This window comes from Scleropages formosus, chromosome 8, assembly GCF_900964775.1.
Source record: "Scleropages formosus chromosome 8, fSclFor1.1, whole genome shotgun sequence".
Taxonomy (NCBI): Eukaryota; Metazoa; Chordata; class Actinopteri; order Osteoglossiformes; family Osteoglossidae; genus Scleropages; species Scleropages formosus.
In genome coordinates this window covers 1,555,653-1,576,389 of record NC_041813.1, presented here as the reverse complement: position 1 = coordinate 1,576,389, position 20,737 = coordinate 1,555,653, and the positions used below count along the sequence as shown (strand labels likewise).

The window sequence follows — 20,737 nt, the reverse complement described above, 5'->3', positions numbered from 1 at the left end:
GCTGGGCTCTGCGACGCAAACAGGATGCTTGGGATATGTAGTCCGAATGTTCTTTCTTTTTTCCCACCCCCAAGTCGCCAAAAATATCAAATTAATGTTGTAACGCCAGCAGGCGGTTCTAACCAGATAATCTCCCTGGAAAGAAGAACAGCATGAAGATACACATATGGCTTCAGAATACGTCCTACTGTGGTATGTTTAGTCTTATTTTAATATATGTTGCCGACAGTCAAGAGCCAAGCGTATTCGCAGGGATTGTTGAAAAATGTAACCGTCTGCTGGGTCATACCGGCGTGTAGTAAATATAGATTCCAGGTGTCCTTTTTAGTAGTTTCATTGGGTTCTCTGTAAGAGCAGCAGCAGGGGCATCAGCAGAATTACTCTGCGTACTGGTTTTGTGAATTTCGTATCTTACCACGGCACATGAATTTGGTACTCCGTAGTAATGAAGATACTTACTCAGTAAATACTGGATTAATGAAGGCAGCTGAGTTGGGTTGTGTCACAACACGGAAGAGTTTTATTTTTCGATGATGTACTCTGAAATTCCATTAAATTTAGTGTAAGGTCGTATTCTGAAATGCGCAACACTATCTAACATTTAAAATAATACAAACGTTGATCTGGCCTTGAAATCCTTTCCCATCCACAACTTATTTTCTTGAACAAGGTGCCCTCAAAGTTGCCTCGGATTGTAGTTTTTCTGAAATTAAACTACAATTTTTTAAAACTACAATTCCCAGCAGCGTCGCGGGCGGCGTCCGTGCGCCGCAGTTGATCAGCTGTTAAAGCCACTGCTGACTGTACCTCGGCGGAGGAGCTGCTCATTTGTCATACCCAAACCCAGCCGAGGCAAACAGAAATAGTCTTATTTACAGAGTCCCAAAAGGTGATCGATAAAGGTAAAGCCTGCTTTACTGCGAAGCGACAGAGACACGTCGTGTAAAAAAAGACTCGTTTCGGGAAAAAATGCGTACGTTCGTGCTGGATGAGTTAACGCAATGTCTAAAATAGAGTGTCAGTGTGTGTATGTATGTATCGTATGTATGTATGTGCGCGCGCGTTCCGAACGAATATCGCTTCGTCGCGTCGTAGCAGTACAGATGTGCGCGCCACTCAGTATTTCGGTAGAAAAATCACGTATTTGACGGCGTTAAGGTCAGCGAGTAGCTTCCGCGCAGCGCCTGCTTTGATGACCTTGAATATGCAGCTCCTACGAGGCGCTGGAAAACGGATTAACTGCAGCAGGGCGGCCACACTTGTGCGCTTGGCTTCAGCGTTACCTTCTTCCACTTGATCTGTGCAATAATTCTTTTGTCGAACAGATACGCACGAACGGGTATCCACGATCAGAGGCTTGTTAGTGGACGTGACCTCACCATAGACCACGTCTGTGCATATGTAATGTATCTTTTTTTTTTTTTTTTTTTTTTTTTTTTTTGGACAAGGTTTGTTGTCGTTACAAGTTGTACGTGTTGGAGCCAGTGATCGTACACAAAGGGCATGTTTGTTCGGGTTTTGCTGCAGATGCGCGCGCACACATCAGTGAACTCCAGTCGCGCTGCAGTTTGTCCTCCATGTCACATCTTCTTTCCTGCGGGGTTGTTGGAACGAATCGTAATCCGTTAAGAAACAGCCGACAAACTATTTGCACAATAGCCTCTGTGTTTGGAGAAACGGCTCGAAAAGCCGACCGTGGAGCATATTGCACAATATTTCATAAATGACTAATTTGTGGAGGGCACTGCGTGCTCCACACTAAGTCCATCTTGTCAGAAGTGGGGGAATAAAGCGCCGTAAATCTATGTTACTGTCGATGGGCAAAGAAGCGATTGCGTTACAGAACGTTACTCGTTTTGATGGGAAAACAAAGGCAATGTTGTATGAATGTTCTAGAATGCAGTTTTGTTCTGGTCGAGCAAGCTGTGGGTCGCACGAATGCTCGGGTTTAAATATAACTCCTGTGTAAGATCTTTGGCATCTCCCGTTCGTGGAAAATGTCCGACACACGACCAGAAATGTAGAATCGTCGAAGTGTATAGTTGTGGCAAATAATTTTGACTGTATATTTCTTCTCACTGTTTAACTGCGGGAGTCTTGAACAGAATTGCCTTTGAGTGCAGGGGCACTACCCTTGTGGGCGGTGAAAAGAACATTGTCACAGGTTCTATATGTTACCTCGAGTATAAAAAAAGCAGGAAAATAGACCATCTGGACCGGCTCGTTGGAATTGCTCTGTTGTTTACCGGTAGGTGATTGTTATTGCGGCCATTATACACCACTCGGTTTTCTGATTAGCTTTTTCTTAACAAGCAACCTTTCATAACCGTATCAGCTTTCGATTTTGTATCAGCTCGAAGGACGTTAATGACGACGTTGTTTAATGTAGATTCGTTCTTTTATAAGGTGTCGGTGAGACGTGTTTTACGGGCCTGTCCCTTTAAATGGCCGGTGTGCGGAAGGGGGCGGGGCGTCTCTTTAACCTTGCTGAAGGACGCAGCTGTATTTATTGACGTATGCAAATTAGTTCTATGTGGGCGGGGTTAGAGGACGAAGGCGAGAGGGAGGGGCGGGGGGGAAAACAGGAACCAGAATCGGTTTCGCGTCGCAGTCCGGAGTTCCGGCGCAACGGAAAAAAGAGACGTGGCGAATATCGGTGAATATCCGAGTAGCCCCGGGAAACGGAGGCGCCTGAGAGGGTGACGCTGCTCACTGTGGGTTTTTTTTTTTTTTTCCTCCTCCGAAATAAGGCTTGACGTTAAACATGGGTGACCTCGGCTTCGCCTAGCAGTCAGCCGGGCAACGATAGGTGTCCCTTCCTCCCGGCGCGGTGTCCGTGCTGGAGCCTGAGCGCTCCGAGTGGTGTTCGACCTCCTCAATAACAAATCGTCTCTCTTTCTCCCCTTTGCAGCTCAGCAAACCATGCAGGATGATTTACTGATGGACAAGAGCAACGCACAGCCTCAGAACCAGAACCAGCAGCAGGACCCGGCGACCGCAGAGCCCCCCTCCAGTCCGACCCCTACCTCGGAGGCCCCCTCGTCGGAGGATCAGGTGCCCCCTGTGCAGAGCAGCAAAGAGAAAGGAACGATGGAGTCGCCTATCCTGCCGGGGCTGAGCTTCCATCAGGGGCAAGAGCCCGGAGGCACCTCCCTGTCCCCCTCCTTCGGCAGTACCTGGTCCACCGGCACCGCCGGTAACGTGGACGACGGCTTCTTCCCAGGGATCCCCTCGGTGAACGGGACGATGCTCTTCCAGAACTTCCCGCACCACGTGAACCCCGTGTTCGGGGGCAGTTTCTCGGCGCAGATGAGCTTGGCACAGTCCCAGTCTCAGCAGCATCACCATCAGCACCATTCGCAGCAGCATCAGCAGCAGCAAGTCCAAAATCAGCAGCAGCAGAGGAGGTCCCCAGTGAGCCCCAGCCAGGCCCCCTTCCCCCAGCGCAGCACCTACAGTCACCAGGCTGTACTGGGCTCCAAGGCATCCCCGTCCCCCGCCTCCTCCTCATCCGCCTGGAACAACCAGCAAAACGCCGCCTGGAACACAGCTGCCTCAAACCCCTGGAGTGGCGTGCAAGCAAGCAGGGACCCCCGGCGGGCTGTGGGGGTGGGTGTGGGAGTAGGGGTCGGGGTCGGTGTGGGAGTAGGGGTCCCGTCGCCTCTCAACCCCATCTCCCCTATGAAGAAGCCCTACTCCAGCAATGTGATTGCCCCTCCGAAGTTTCCCCGAGCTGGACCGCTGACCAAGTCGTGGATGGAGGACAACGCATTCAGGACGGACAACGGCAACAGCCTGCTACCTTTCCAGGTGACACCTGCGTGGGACATGGGGATGGGGACATGTAATGCACATCTTCTCCCACGTTGTACTTTAGCGCATGTACACATTTCAGTGACCTCTTGACATTAATTTTGCAGCTGTTCGGTACATTTCTGAGAGTACAAATTGATTAGTTTTAATGATTTTCTTAGTCTGTTGTTTTGTGATTATTCACTCCCCCCCCAAAAAAAAGTCCTCAATGTAAATGTTTTGTTCTCCCTTTTCTCGGGCATTGAACTAATTTTTCCTTCTTTGACTGCATTCACCTTTAAAGCCTTAGGTTGTATAACAACATAGAGCATATTCACTACGATTTGGGTCATTTTTTGGAATGGAATTCCGTGGTCCTTCTCAGTATTTACTGCGTGGAGTGTGTAGGACGTGACCTTCAGAGCCATGTTCCGATGGAGTCTCGCAGATGCTCGTATCTGCAGTCGGGAGCCTTAAATGTGTCCTTTAAACTGCTCTCCCTGAATCTCTGCTTATCACAGGAATTGAACTATAAGCTTCATTTACCACTTTTAGTTCTAAACCTATATCTTTGTGTGTTTTAAGGTTAAGCTGACATTTTACTTGATGCAGGTATTATGTGTCATGGGTGCAGAGGCATTTTTAATAAATGTGTAATTGTATACTAATTCATTATATCCTCGCACAGGTATCTGAACGACACCAGTTATACTTACTTGCCTGTTACACGGCCGGTTCTTAACCAAGTAGTTTAAACGTGCTTTCTTCTGTTTGTATTTTTAGAGCGAGCACAGAATATTTCACAGTCTATGCCTTTATTCGCATTTCTTATTCTATATGAGCTGTGGGAGCTAATGAGTTAAAACCCCTCTCCGAATTGCCAGCTCACGCCGGGGTGTTTAAAGGGCACGTCGCTTTCATTTCATTGGCTGTTACAAGGAATGGGCGGGTCCTGACGTCACGTGACGTTTCTCGGACGTTGGCGTGACGCCCGCTGCCGTGACTTGAGAGCCCCTGAAAGAGGACGATTTTTTCCCCCCCTTTTTGATACGTAAAATGTATTTATTCTTCATTTTCAGTATTAAATTGCAAATGTCCATTTAGTTTATTCTTATAGTCTGTACATTTTTAAAAAATATTACAGAAAACGTCGCTGGAAAGCAAATACTGTAAGATAGAAAATGATGTATCCTGTTATGATGTGAGTTGTATTGTTGACCATTTGGTCAGTATTTTACAGTGAAGTCCATACATACACAACATGAGCCTCAAGTCTTGAAAGAGGTTGTCAGCTAGTGAAGACAAATAAGTATAAAGGCTCCACTGTCCTGACTTACCTTAATTCACTTTATGAATGTGTACGTAAAAGTGAAATATGAGACTTTTTGCCTTTAAATACGCATTTCTCTTCTCACAGCTGCTGACCTTGTAGGAAGTGCTTTGTGATCAAAATGAGAAGGATGCATGATTCAGTTTGTTACTGCGCCATTATTGTTACCCTCCCTTCGGTGAACCCATATCTACCGAGTCGGGTTTATTATAATGAGTGTAAAGAGAGTGAGAGTTGATGGTGTTTGGCGAGCGCCCTGTCTACGCCGTGAGCACAGTACGAATTTCACAGCTGAGTCATACTCTCATGGCAAATTCTCTAGTAAGATGGCTGCTCTCATAATACAGGTTATATTAAAAGCAGGGTGACTAAAGGCTGTAGCGGCGTTGTCGAGTTTTTTTTTTTTTTTCTTATTATCTCACATTTGGCTGTGTCGTGTCACCCCACCCAGCGCGACACTACGCTCGAGCCGAGATGTGGACGGGTGGACGCTGATAACTGATAACTTGGACCGAGCAAACTTGTTGTGGGCAGGGAAGGGAACAGATAGTGAGTTTGTGTAAAAATATACGGTGACACCTGGTCGGAAATGAAGAACGTAGCAGATTACTTGTATAGCTGCAAGCAAACTGTCAACCACAAGAATATTTTCGTGAGAATAGCGAAAATAACTCTTGAATATGGTACAGTTTGCTTATGTCAAATAGTACTGGACTGAAATGGCAAAAGGCAGAATCAGAGTACAAACTGTATAACCGTGTATTTATGACTCGTCGTTTTATATTTAAGTTGAAATGGGTTTGTCGCTCCAAATTGTTGAATTCTCCAGTAAAAATGAACAGAGGTGTCTGTGCCGTGCCGTGTGACCTTCCTGGCATTGTTTGGATTCCAGGTGACGGTGGCCCCTTCTGTTAACTCTTTTCAGACAGGATCATTGTCTCCCACGCTTGTATATGATTTCATCTGTCATAAAGCAGCACAAGAATTGACACCTCGCCCTGCATAGTTGCTTTAAGACTCGCTTGTCTTTCAGACTCAGCAGAAAAGCCTCGTGACACGTTGTCATTTGTACCGTAGGCTGGGCTTTCGGAGAAGAGGATATTATAAATGCTACGTTTCAATTATGCACAAGTGCTTGTACACACACAACACACTCGCTCATTTTCCTTTTTATTCTAATATAGAGGACTTGCTACTGGATTTGCTTTGAGGGTCAGTGGTAATCATATTTTGATGTCTTTAAAAATATGATTTTTCTGTACGCTAGCAGTGTCACTTGACTCTGATTAAAATTATTAATTTTGAAAATACATTTTTTGCCTCACCTGAAATGTTGAGAAGGTGAATGTGGAAGGAAACTTTACACTTGAAGACAGTAATTGTCGTCGTACTCTAGTAGGAGTTGTATGGCTTTATCACCTGGGAGAAAGCACACCCTCTCGATGGGTATTGTGTACATTTTTTTCATCAAGGATTCACTTTTTTTTGGAATCAGTACTTTGCTCCTCAATTTGCAGCGTGTGTATATAAGCTGTACCTAATGTGATACCACATTTTTCCGTGTTCATAAGATGTGTCCTACATTTCTGTACAAAAAGATCTGTTTTCTCAAGTTTGTTCTGTAGCAGTATGTTGGTCTTAAATATATTAGTAATTCAAATGGTGCACTCAGCTTGGATTCTTTACAAAATTGCCTCAAAAATCATTAATTTATGGTAATCCCACAAATCCTTTTACTGACAAATGGGATTTGCCTGTCCAGCTGATAGAGTGCTCCGGTTGTTGGGGGGGGGATAGCAGCATGTGCTGGACCCGTGTCAGTGGCTACTGCTCAGTGAAATTCCAGCCACACTGAAACTGTATATGGCCAAGATAACTGCATATTGAGCCTCTTATCATGGGGACACAAGGTCAGGTGAAGCACGTGACCCCTTGCATACACCTACCCGCCTGCCGGAGCACAGGGAAGGTGAGCGAAGGAAAGCAAGTTGAGATGCTATATCGCAGTTACAGGATTGGTTCTTGTGCTGCTCGCGCTTCAATGCCTGGTTTTCACTTAGTAGCTACAAGTCATTTACGTGGCTGTACCCCTCAGTCCCTTGCCGCAGGGAGCCGTTAATAAATCATGTTCTGTAACTTCAGGGGGCAGTTGTGCCGATCTCATTTCACGGGGCTGCTGTCTGTTCACATATAATGTCACAAATGTTGTCCAGCCCTGGTTTGGGATTTCCTCAGTGGAAAGTGTGCCTTATGTGGGTCTCCGACCCCCGGCGTCTTAATTCCATTTCTGTTGATTGACAGGCAAGAGTGTGCTTTGTAAACTCTTAGTGTAAACAGTGGAATGACTGGTAGCAACTGTTTTGTGGCTTCCGCTCTAACATGCTAATTGAAAGTGTATGTATTTTGTTATGGACTGTGTGTGAGCCTTTTGATTCTTCCCAGGGATCTAGCTGCTGTTGGGATCCAGGGGTCTTGCTGCTGTTGGCCCCACGTTGGCATGTGCGGTGGATTCTCTTGAGGTCGCAGACAGATTTAAAGAACCGGCCCAGGTTTCATAACTCACAAACGATGTTGAACATTGTGCCAAATGTTCATGGCGAACAAGAACGCAAGGGATGTGCAATTTCTTAAGGGAGGTTTGTTTTTAATAGTCAGATTGGTAACGTTTCATGTTGTCTTGTTTCAAAGCCATGCCAGTGTTTGCTGGACGTTTTCTGTGTGCACCGCGGGTGTGAGATTAATCCATCCTTCACCTGACACACATCGTATCTCCCCTGAAGAGGTTTAATTCTTCTGTACTGACAGCCCACAGGTGACCCCCACTGCAGAGTGGCAGTGCCGTAGTTAGAGCTTCAGCCTGTACACACAACTGGGGAGCTCGTAGCAAGGAGAACTCAGGTCCCCAGCAGGAAAGTGAAGACCTCAGCATTTTAAATGTTTCGCCCTTTGTACAAAGTGGGCAGATTTTTATCTCGGCCACAGAGCCCGCACGGTGGAGGGGAATAACGCTTTTGAATGCTCAGCCGATTGCACTACAATAGGACCGATGTACGAACAATGTGGCAGCACTGGCACGTTTGGAGCGTGGCGACCAGTTCCCTCCCTCCCTCGTGTTCCTGCCGTTCTTTCCTCCTCATGGCGTCACCTCTGCAGTCTTCCTCAGCCTTCTTTTCAGTGTCCCTCCCGAAAGCTGCTCTCAGATTTTTCCATGACCATATACTCCTGTGCTGCACTCAACCTCATTGAGGTTAGACATTATTCTTAGTGGACGTGTCCAGTTCTTAAAATGCACTTTGTTACGATCATTCGTCTTTTATATAGCTGACATTGTCCAAGATGTCTTGGAATGTTAAATGATCAACTATAAAGTGATTTACCCATTTATATAGTAGGGTATTCTTACTGTATCTATTCAGGATAAGCAATAATGGGTCTTATTCATGAATGTGTGAACATTTCGCAGAAGAGATGTCTCTTAGTTCCTGAGTTCTGTCAATGAAGGTGAAGTTTTCCGTTGACTGGCCAACACCTGGAGAAGATTCCATGGCTTCTCTGATTTCACTAGAGTGATGGCTGAAGATAAATGAAGAACTGACTCTCTCTTTCTCACCTCTTTTCCCGTTGCTTTTGTCTTTCAGGACCGGAATCGGCCCTTCGATGCATTTAGCTTGCACTCTTTGGAGAATTCCTTAATGGATATGATAAGGACTGACCATGACAAAGGTAAACGGCACCCAGCTGGTCTTCTGGCCATTAATGTCCGTGATATTATGGAGGGCAATCATTTAGCATGTTAAGAGTATTCATGTAGCCATGCTTTAATCTACTTTTGGACCTCATTAAAATCTGTGATATTTTTACTGCATATCGTATTATATTTTTTTTGTTGTGTATAGTACATTTTTATAGTTTCATATAATAGTATATTTCAAGCCATGTTAGATTCACCGTCTTCACCTGCAAAATCTTTCAGATGTTTAGTGTTTAACCTCTTTGGAGACCTGTCTTTGTGCTTCTGCTGATTTTCATAATTCTTTCAGTTCGTAAGTGTTTCACTTTCGTCTTTCTTTCATTTTAATTTTTTTGCACATCAAAGTCAAAGCTAAAATTCAAATATCAAAAGCTAAAAGAATCTTGCCTTTTTTTTTTTTATTTTTTTTAAATAGAATTCCAAATAACTTGCGTTATTTTTCAGGAAATGAGCAGCAGGTTTGTGTTATTTCCTTATGTAAAAAGTGCTAAGCAATTGCTAAGGAATGATTTTTTTGCAGTATAGATAATTGTACAGTAAATTTAATCTTAGGATTTGGGGGTTCAGGGACACCCTAGCTCTTTTTCCAGTAACATTTTACTTCCAGCTTCAGCTCCTTAACTGTTTTGCATGTTTTATAGAATATTTAATGCATCGTTAAGATCTTGTTCAATGTTTGATAGCCAATGAGCTGACCATCCTAAAAGATGTGCATTGTTACAGCAGAATGTTCGTTTAGATATTTATGTGTATATTTATGCACAATCTGAGTACTACTCTCATACTATTTCCCCTTTTCACAAAGGAAAACATTTTAAATGCGCTATTAAATGTGTATAAATCGTTCAGCTTATGACACTAAAATGAGAGAGATGGTTTGTCGTCTATGTGATATTTTCATATATTTTTACTGCATTTGCAATATTCTAATTCGGCAACTTCCCAGATGCCAGTCTATGTAAAAGGAAATTATGCAGGTGTAGGCAGTGTCTCTCATGAATGAGGCTACATGCATGACTGATGAAAGGGAATTGTACATGATGAATTAATGAATTCAGTTCTCATGTGCGCAGCATCTCTGAGCATCACCCCACACAGCCGCAACGTTCTATTGGCTGTGGAAATATTAGTGTGGCTGAAGATGTAGTCGCTGTGGCTGGGATTCCAAATGGAAAATATTTTCCGCAGCTTTGCTTTGTGTCAATTACACTACAAGAGAGGTTTCACACACACTTTCTCTTTTGATTTTTATTTTAATACACCAATTTTAGTATTCTGACTTATATTAATTTGTCAATTTTTATTTAGTTGGCAAATATAAGTGAATGGTACAGAGCCACTTTTTAAAAAAAAAAAAAAAAAACAGGAATGGAGACAACTGGAGATGAATCCAACAAAATTAAATGTTTTCTGAATCACTTTTGATATGAATACTTTGATATGAAATATAAATGACTTAACTAATAGAAAAATGAGGAACCGGAAAATTATTTCTAATACTTGTCATCTCTAGTCGCATGTCAGTGTGCTTGAGCTTTTTTTTTTTTTTTTCTCTTCCCCCTGAAATTCCCAAATTCCTTCCTTACAAAAGGTCATAATTTCCTGTCTTTGCTTATAAAACTTATATGAAACTCTAGAGCATCAAGACGTCATATTGGGAAAAGGCAAGGTTTGAATGCATCCGTCCACCTTTCTTGTGCTTCCATCAGTGGTTCGCAGGTCATAGCTAGATCCCAAACACATTGCAAACATCAGCCACAAGAACGTTCTCTAGATGATTTAACAAAATGCTTCTGTGAACCGTTGTGGTCTCAAGTGGCTCTGCAGTTTCTCTTGAGTTTAGCTACAGGAAGGAGAGGCTATCCTAAAAGCAAAGGTCAGGGATGTCTGCTGTCAAGTCCTACATTGGCATGCCATTGACTTCATGGAGGATGACCATGCTGAAGTGTTCAAGTGACTCTCCACTTGTGACATGAGGCAAAAAGACAGATGGAATTTGGGAAAGATTTACCCTGTTCCATTTTAAAGGTCAGCATTGTCTGGTTTTGACATAAGTGGTAAATTAACCTTTCCTGGTTCATGTCATATTGCCTTGAGTAAATGTGGGCAAGAAACAATTAATGAAAACCCTCAAGTTGTCATGTAAACTTCTATTGAAATCACACCGGAACTGGAAAAGCTTGCAAAGTGTCAGGCGACATTTTAATCTTTCAAAAAATGTTCTTATGAAGCAGGGTGGGTTGTGCGGCGGGCACAGTGGGTTTGGCTGGGTCCTGCTCTTTGGTGCGTCTGGGATTCAAGTCCTGCTTGGGGTGCCTTGCAGTGGACTGGCATCCTGTCCTGGGTGTGTCCTCTCCCCCATCAGCCCTGCGCCCTGTGTTGCTGGGTTAGGTTCCGGTTTGCTGCGACCCCGCTTGGGACAGGCGATTGTAGAGACTGTGTTCGTTCGTTCGTTTGTTCATTCGTTCTTATGGAGCAACATTTTAGCATCGTTCAGTTTGAAAACTATTTAAGTGCTTCTTTTATCTGTTGGGGAAAGAACATCTTGAGTCATGGTGATTGCTTTTCTAGTATAGATTCCTGTCCTTTTTTTGGCGCATTCTGCGAAGGGTTGCCAGGTTCAGCCTGCTCCCTCACATGGGGTGGAGATTGGCAGGAACCTGAAACACTTGAATGTTTTCTTTAGGGCTATGAATCACCTTGCCAACGCAACACGTGATTCATGCCCAATAGGCCCTCTTCTGGACTTTATTCCCGGTGTGTGTAAACGGTGCGGGCCTAAAAACGCCTTGCTGTCGAGGTACACAGTACATTAAACTGTGAAAAACAAACAAAACCTTTGTGGGTTTGTTGGCATTAGAGATGAAATATCATGTATCATATATCCAATGAAGACCTTTATCTTTGCCTGTATTAACAGTATGATAGTGTTTAGTGTCCTGTTGCTTTAAAGTTGAAGAAATAAATCAGACGAACCCCAGCCACCACCCCGTCCGCTTCATCTTTTTCATGCTTTGAATATTTCCACAAGTATTTTTTTGGCTTGTCCCTGAAAACAGGTTAGTCTCTTCCTGCTAGTCTTGTTTTGAAGGCTCCGTGTCGCTCGAGAAGGCTGTTGTGGGACCAGATCTGGGCCAGCCCATCGAGAGAAATGTAGACAATCAACACAAGGCCATCAGACCATGGCAACGAGACAAAATTGACCCACAGTGCCCTTCATCGTTTACTTTGAGGGGCTGTTTGTAGAAGGGTTAGTGATGGGGTGGGCGGGGGAGAGTTGGGGACATTTGGGTACTGGGTGGATGGGCTGGAGGTCCACTTCATTCTTGTGATCCTCTGTAACTCTCCAGTGCACATTTATCCAATTGGAATGGAATGTATGTGTGAATTTACGTTTTGTTTTGATGGGGAGAACTGTGAGGGAGGGCTTGAACAAACGGTGCCTGTCCCCCAGTTGGGGGGGGGCTGAATATTGTCCTTAAGTTGGGTCAGTTGATCTTCTGTATGAAGAAATGGACCACTTCCCTCCCTGTCCTGCTGGGACTGGAAAATCGCCACCACGGCCGGCCACTTCAGCTGGATTGCCTTGTGTCTACACTGCCCAGTCTGCTCTGTGCCCCTTTAACACACTCTCAATCACATACACGCACGTGAAACAATTCTGTGAATTCGGCTGCCTTTGCGTATGCAGGTCGTCATCATTTGTTTCCATCATTACCTTATTGATTTTGTTAATATTTATACCTCATTAGTCACATGCAGTCATGTTTTTGGTCATTCTAAACGGATGTTTGAAAATCAACAAATTGGCAGCTAGTGACAGAGGTCAGCTTAGTGTGTGTCTGTGTGCGTGCGCACTAATTAGCTTTGATTGCAACACACTCTTTATTCTCCAAAAAAAAAAAAAAATGCTGTCTCTACAGGGTGTTGCAAACTGGTTAATCCTGACAGCGCTGTGCCATGTTTGTGCTTCCAGCGTGCGTGTGTGTGTGCGCGAGAGAGAGAGAGCGTCTGCACGTGTCATCGGCCTTGTGGCCGCTTGTAGCTGAGCACAGCACATGCAGTGGAGGTGGTTCGTACTGTGGAAATCCAGCTTCTTCAGTGTCACTCTTTTAGGAATTGCATATGAAGACGCCCCCAGTCACTTGGCAGCCGAAGCCATAGTTACATATTTAGGCCCGAGTCTCACACAGAATGTCATTTACGGGAAAGAGAAGCCGAGATGTGTCTGTTTTGCTTTTGGTCTTGATGGGTCGTTTCCCGGGGCAGTTTCAGGTCACCGTAATCTAAGTTGAGGAAGCGATGGCTGTAACAGTGGAGCTGAGGCTGTTTTTAACACAAGGCTGTTTTCCTCTGGCTCAGGCTGGCCGTGTGGCTGTGACGGGTCAGGTGTTTGGACTCATGACCAAAAGCTCTTGAGTTCATGTTTTTGGGCTTGCCCTAGTGAAAGCCAGCTGTTTGTGCTCTCATGGTAAATATTTAAGTGTTTCTTTGGTTTTATCAAGTGCAAAAACAAATAGATGGCTTTCTTTGCCAAAAGAATATTTTCCTTGTAATAATAAAAGGCTAGTCGTGCAGAACAGGATAAGATGACTGTGTGTGTGTGTGTGTGTGTGTGTGTGTGTGTGTGTGTGTGTGTGTGTGTGTGTGTGTGTGGGGCTAGTCAAGTGGCTCTAGAAATGTAACCTTTGTATACCGGTTTAGATAAATTATTGTATATACAAAACTATGTAGAGAATTCTGACTGCAATATTTTTAACGTTGGATCGAGCATGCCCTCAACTCTGTCTTGAGGGAATTCCTTATTGGGCGGGTCTGCTAAGGAACAAAGTTGACATGAAATTGTATTTAATTTCCATTCTATGGTTGTACCCATGTGAGTTAAACTGCTAATAAACAATATAAATGTATATATTTTAAACAAGTCTTTTAACTTATTGCAGAAATGTTTGAAGTTGTGTGTAATGACTGCACTATAAATGATTTGAATTCCTCCCTATTAGAAGTAGAACATGTGGTAATCGTGGTACCCAGATCATCTTCGGTGAGGAAGCCTTAATCAGTTGTGATTTGATCGCAGTGACCAATCGCCCTGGACTTGATCACCTTGGCCTCATGAGCACAGAGCCATTATCAGGACAGCATGGAGAGGACAGCTCCATTGCTTGTGTCCTCAGGCTTGGAGGAACTTTGCAAATTCACATTTAACAGTTAACAATGAACTTCGGCTTGCATACGAATCCCAAATTCAACACCTCTGCAAATCTTGTGAACTCTTATCACCCTTCACGGCCAACCAAGGATGAAATGAGAACATCGGGGGAAACAGCCCAAATAGACACCTGGTTAGAAATGAGTCTTTGAGATGAAGTTTTTCCAATGTAGGGTGGCGACAGCTGGTGGCTTTGCAGGTGTTTGAAAAATGAGGGCCTTTAAACGCCAGGGTTTGGGATGAAGGACTTCTGGAGTGGACCGAGTTATGGTGGTGTGTGGGGGGGGGGGGGGGTTTTTTTTTTGGGTAATATTCTGGGACTAGAATTTTGTACATAAAAACCCTTTGGACATGGAACAGAACAACCACCACAGTGTGAAAGCAGGTGGACTTGCAGTGGGAAGTGATGAAGGTCCCACTGAGCACAATCTTCTGTAAAGTTTATGTCACCAAGCCCCTGGCACATTGACTACCTGTTACTGCGGCTTGGAAAGTTCTCCACATTGCACCTTTTTTTCACTGTCTTTAATGTCATTGTGAAGAGCAGAACAGCAGTCTAGGTTTGGATCGTATGTTGCCTGGGAGTCTGACCTAGGAAGGAGTATAAACCTTAGATTTACGATGAGACTGGATCTCCAGGGTGCACCTTGACAGTTTTTGCCTTGCATATACAGCCAGAGGCTCTAGGATGTGCTGTACATTCCCCCCCCCCCCCCCCCCCCCCCCCCCCATTTTCTGTCACCTCCATGGTGAGTCAGTCTTCACCAGACGTTCCACCCCCCCAGAATAGCAGCGGCTGTCTGTGGGGAGATGTCACCTATGTAGCATTGCACCGCCGTGCAGATAAACCAGATGGCGGGTGGCACATGCACTGCCGCTATTTTTAGGATGCCATCCCTTGAATCCAAATTAGTGTGGAAGAAGGCAGGCAACTTGTAGAGCTGCTTGGAGGCCTGGAACAGGGGTGTCTTAACTCACAAAGCTCAAGTTTTAATGGCTGTTAAATTTTTAAACGAGCAAAACATAATGGTAAAGGGGTGTAAGGGTCATGCACTGGGTGCCTGTGATGTGTCCTGACAAAGATGTCAAACATTTCTAATTAGATAATGCTGGATCATCGCAATATTAAGACATCAGAGATATCCTTTATGGAAAACCTTCATTAGGATTCAGTTTTGCAACAGTAAAACACTATAATAACCTTTTAAAATTATGTGGAAATATCAAGATTTGAACTTCTAATAAACATTCTTTCTTTGAGTAGGTTGATGAAGATCCTTTGTTATACATTCTAAATGTGGCTCAGATAATTAACGGTATTTCAGTGATGTAAAGGCTGTATTACATTTTCATTTATTCATTTAGCTGATGCTTTTTTTTCCCCAAAGTGACTTACTGTTGTGTTTCTTAGAATAATTTAACCATTTATATAGCTGGGTAATTTTTTTTTACTGGACCAATTTAGGGTAAGTACCTTGCTTGAGGTTACCACAGCTGGAGGCGGGAATCAAACCTGTGACATTTGGATCCAAAAGCGGTAGTTCTGACCACTAAGCTACTGGCTATATGGAAGGGTTAGATCAGGGTTAGCCTGGAGTGAAGGACCATCATTTACTGTTAACTTTTTTTTTCCGAAGCATTTTACATTAGTGCTGTTTAGGTGATTTACCACTTACTACAGTGGTAACTACAGCAGAAGGTGGCATTCCAACGTCGCTCCTTCAACTACTAGTCGATGGCTCTAACTACCATACTTGCTGTCCCTGTTTATGTCCCCTTAGCGCTTGGCATTGTGGGTAGTGCTTCAGCAGTGATTTTGTACTGTCCAGATGCTAAGAATGAAATTGCTTGTTGCTTCTGGGTGCGGAGCATTACTGGCAATGCTTCAGAGGGATTTAAATTTCCGCAAGGGATTTTGGGAGGTGCTGGGCTCATTTTCTTCCCCAGTTTCTCTCCCACCCTGATGCCACCATTGGAGCCTTGAGGAACGCAGGAGATGGAGAGGAGCTCTCCGGTGCACCGTGTCCTTCAGCCTGTCGATTAACTTGCATTTGATTGAAGCTTTGCGTACCATAGCGACTCTCTGAAGGAAGCGTCCGCATCCTTTGGGCATGACTGCAAACATGACCCTTGAGCGTGGTGGCTGCTTGCGGGTTCGAAGTAGTGCAAAATTAATGAAGGATTGTGTGCACGCAAACACGTGTCATCAGTGCATGTGACAGAGGGCCCTATGCATCTGCTAGCGTTTCTTCATCTCCCAAAAGCAGCGCACAGATGTTGTTTTCATTTATTCCATTTCGTTTTCCCGAGCCCCATTCTGCTCCGCGCTCCGACTAATCGCTTTGGGCCCAGGTGCGGAGGACGATCCGCCCGCAGCTCTTGTGTCGTCCGCGTCCGCATGCAGTGTCGCCGACACCCTCGTCTTGTTTGCTCAGCTTGCTCTCGCAGCACAGCAGTTCACTTTCTCACATTATCCAGTGTATATAGACGTCGCTGCGCACCAAGATTACGCTGCGGACATTTATTTTCTGCACAGGATTTCCAGAGACGTTGGGGCTGCCAGGAGAGCTATGGAAAGAGGCGCCTCTGCACCAAAATGGAACGTGGTCTTAGGGGAGGCTCAATTGAGTAATTGGTGCTAAATGTTGCATTTATCCAGATTGGGAAAGAGGGATTGCAGTTAATACCTTTAAACCTTTACAAGTGATCAGTCTGCTCAGTCATCCCTTTTTTACATGAGGGGCAGAGGAAGCCTGTTGGGGGGGTTGTCTGCAGTCTTTCCAGTGTATGTGGGTAATACTGGTTGCTTTCATTCGCTGATGCTCATAATTATACTACGGTAAGGTGTGTTGCAATTAAGGGGGGGGGCGGCAGTTGATAGCAAGGTACTTACTCTACGTTTCTGTAGTAAAACTGCACAGCTGTGTAAGTGGGGAAATAGTTGTTGGAAGCTTAACAATGAAAGTCACTTTGGAGAAAAAACATCAACTTGAGGAATGATAACGTGTGTCTGCATGTGCTTTTGTGTAATGTATGACCATATTATGAGGTGTTTAAAGTATTTTACGGTGTCTTCATGTAAAACCTAGAGGTGTGATCACTGAGTGGTGCGTCTCTTCAAAATGTGAGGTTTTCTTTGCCCTCAAAAAAAAAAAACAGAAAAGAACACTTACCGAATAATTTAAAAACGTCTCAAAATAATATGGCCAAATAGAAAATTTAAAGGTTATTACCCAAGTGTGATTACCCTTGGTAAAGGGACACTGAGGTCATGTGGGGTAATGGTTTCTGCAATTTCTTTTAAATGTGTAATCATGCTGATTTAATCAGTACCAACATTTCAGTCGTTCTTGTTTAATAAAGACATTTTAATTGAATTAAAATCACTTTGTCTACCAGTTACAAAATCCAAATAAAACTGTTTAATTCCAGTAACCATTTGGGGGGGGGGAAATGGCCAAAGTCACCCTGCATGGATTGCTGCAATGCGTATTATTTGGTCGTATGTTTTAATAATTTTTTTTTTTTTTTGGAAATCCGGGTGTAACCCCAGGCAAATACGACTAAGCCCTGGAGGGTCTTGGACCTCTCTACTCGCTTCACGAGAGGGAATGGGAGGGCTGCGAATGAAAATGTGTTCAGATGTATGCCTCTCAAACCTTGTCTCTCTTCCCTGCAGCGAATGTCACGTGACACACCGCAGCACGTGTTCATGAAAGATAAACTAGGCCTTTGTCCTCTCTGCCATTGCTTTTTTCCTTCTCTGTTTGTGTGTGCAAAAGCCCATCTGTTTTGGTACAATTGTAGGAAATTCTTGGAGCGGTCGCTCGTATGACTTTGTGGGATCAAAATGTGTGCACTGCTCTGTTTTTCTAGAACATACTTTCACTGCTCCTGCTCCTCTCTCATGTCACTTGCTTTGCTCTCACTGTCCTCTTTCTGCAGCCCGGTGTTCCTCGCCATTAGGATGTAACATAAGTTCTTTTCTGGTGAAATACCAGTGTTCCTCTGCTAACAACTGGTTTTTTTTTTTTTTTTTTTTTTTGCAGGACGCATGCCTCTTAATTTCCACCACCCAGGCGCAGATCAAATAATGGCACTAAATAGTGAGTATTATTTCTGTTTATTATAGAATATAGCATATAATGCTGTAATATATAATACTCTATTTGTTTTGCTTTCCTGTTGTTTCCATGTCTTGTTTATGAATGAGGCTGACATGGGTAATGTTACTAATGTTCCTTTAAACAACAGCACAGTAACTGTGGTCAGTAGATGACCAGCAGGTCAACTCAACAGAATAACCATCCAAAAAGAGACACTTTTTTTTTTTTTTTATGTCCACCTAATAACCTGTTTAATTTACTCCTGTTTTACTCCATTTGTCTAGATCACCCCATAGTTGTAAGATCCTACCTCTCCATTATGAAGGACTTGCTGTTATCTGGGGATCAGGGCATAAAAGGCTGTTGTCCTACATGTATTGCATATATAGTGCTAGCAACCCTCTTACAATTTGTATAGAAGTTTATTTGTATATTATTCTTAATTTATATCCACTTAAATTATTATTACTAGATTCCCTTGTTCTTGAATTTTAAAAGGTAATGTTATACTTGCTCTTTTAAATATTTATAGGTGCCATTAAGATGAAGTTTCTGGTAGCTGGCAACTTTTGCATCAGCCTTTTAAGCACTTTTTTAAAATGCATAGTAATCACAATGATGGCTCTGGTTATCTGTCCTCTTGCCCTTTTCTCAGAGGCACACGAGTGCCTTCCTGATTCTTGCCAATGGCACAGGTCCATATTCCTCAAACCTAGTAAGATGTGAAGACATTAGACCAGACTTCTTAGCCAAAAGCAAATGTTCAACTGATTTCCACCCTCATATGGGATAAGATTTAATACTCATCCTACACTCAGCTGGTATTGACTTACCAATTGAGTGGTACCATTTGTATGGGAGATACAGATGTAATCTGTAGACTTGAGTTTGGTTCTTTCCGACCCAATTATTTCATGCTGTAAAGTGCCTCTAAAGGCCTATAATCACAAAAACACAAATTCTGGAGTCATTTACTCCATTGCTGCTGGAACCTTCTTTTGGGGCTGTAATTTGTGGCAAGGAAAGGTCATACTAACTCGGAACGTCAACCGGGCCCGGGAGGACCAGATCCATTCTATATGGTGACTCGATGAAATCCGCACGTCTTGTAAGCACCGTTGGCGGCTGGAGCGAAAGGATCACTGTTATGCTCCCTTGCTGCGGTGGTTTTTCTGAGGAAGTGGTATCTGGGTCAGAAACGCGAGAGGAGTTTGAATTTTCCCCCTCTGCGCTGAAGCTTCTCCCAGGAGAGGAGAGGAGTGGCTGCCAACATGAAATCCCCATTTCCCCCCCCCCCCCCCTCCAAAAGGATGCTTCCTCTTCCATCTGGGACTCTCTGAGGATGCTGCCCACGTTGGCTGGGGAAACTGCTGCATCTCCAGCATTATTTCATCTGGAGTATTTAACCTTGGATTTCTAACATGGAGAATATGCTATCTACAGGGTGGACAATCAGAAACACCTATTATTCATTTTGGATACTGGTGGACGGCATAATTTTTACATTTTCATTTGGCTTTTTCTGCCAAATATCCTTTAATAGAGCCCTCAGTGTGGGATGTTATCATGGTGCACAATCTTATCAACCATTTCCTCACAAGTTGGAATGGAAAAAAGACGCTACTGTGACACCACAGCCTCTGTAGTCAACTGGCCTTGCCCTGTTTGTTCCCCCCCGCAATCCCAAAATTCAAAAAGAAAAAATGCTGGAAAGACAGATTTGACAACATTCCATGAATCCATATTAATTTGCATTCCAAACTTAGTCATATCGCAGCTGAATACTTCCAGCATTGCTTCTGAATGCAGCTGCAGTATTGGGCCAAATTCATATAATGTTAAGGAGATTCCTTTAAAAGGGACAGCACATACAGTATATAACATTTTATTTATTTATCCAAGTCTTGGAACTTGGATTTCGTGCACATCTAGGTCATTGGAGTGATTTGGGTGATGTGTGACTGTTCTTTTGGTGCCCTCACTGATGGGAAGCTTGATCTGTCATAAACCCTGAGCTGCTCTAAGATGTCCTGTGCACTCCAGGGTAAGGATGACTGCTCACACTTAATTTCCCTCTCCTTGCCGGCGACCCGTTTGGCCTTTTGTAGGATATTTCAATAGCGCACACCCCTCGCCCAACCTTCGCCCCTGGCACATCGTGTATTGCTTGGGAGTTGTCCAAAGCGAGCTTTAATTAACAGCATGACATCTGGGCGAGGGAGGGGCATGTGTCTTCACCGTGTGTCTTGGTGCTGTGTCATTTATAAAGGGGCTTTAGCAAGACAGGCATTAAGTGAGTCACTTATTACTCTCACAACACCCCTGTGGGCAAAATACTGGTTTGGTTTTCACATTTGGGCAGAAAGTCTTTTCTTTTCATCCCTTGGGATGTGTCACACCTCCCATGAGTCTGTGTTTGAAGAGTGGAGTTTGCTTTTATACTGCTTGTATGTCAGGAGGCTAAACTCGGAGGAATTTTGCAGCTCTGCTGTCTCCTAAAAATGCACTCTGTTGCGGGAGGTGTGTGTGTGTGTGCGCGCGCGCAG

The 20,737-nt window shown here is 43.9% G+C and overlaps 1 protein-coding gene across 7 annotated transcripts in view; it reads left to right on the top strand.

The window, feature by feature from the left end:
• Positions 1 to 76: 76 nt before the first annotated feature.
• Positions 77 to 20,737, top strand: part of cpeb3 (cytoplasmic polyadenylation element binding protein 3) — a 39,718-nt gene continuing 19,057 nt past the window's right edge. For 3 of the 7 annotated variants that reach the window (XM_018738068.2, XM_018738066.2, XM_018738065.2), the window contains exons 1-4: positions 77 to 192; positions 2,912 to 3,810; positions 8,761 to 8,845; positions 18,135 to 18,191. In XM_018738068.2, the coding sequence (XP_018593584.1) occupies positions 153 to 192; positions 2,912 to 3,810; positions 8,761 to 8,845; positions 18,135 to 18,191 (1,081 nt within the window). In that variant the 5' untranslated portion in view covers positions 77 to 152. Of the gene's footprint in view, positions 193 to 782; positions 903 to 2,079; positions 2,249 to 2,582; positions 2,715 to 2,911; positions 3,811 to 8,760; positions 8,846 to 18,134; positions 18,192 to 20,737 lie in introns of those variants that run through there. The other 4 variants (XM_018738072.2, XM_018738071.2, XM_018738070.2 and 1 more) reach the window with 4 other exon arrangements.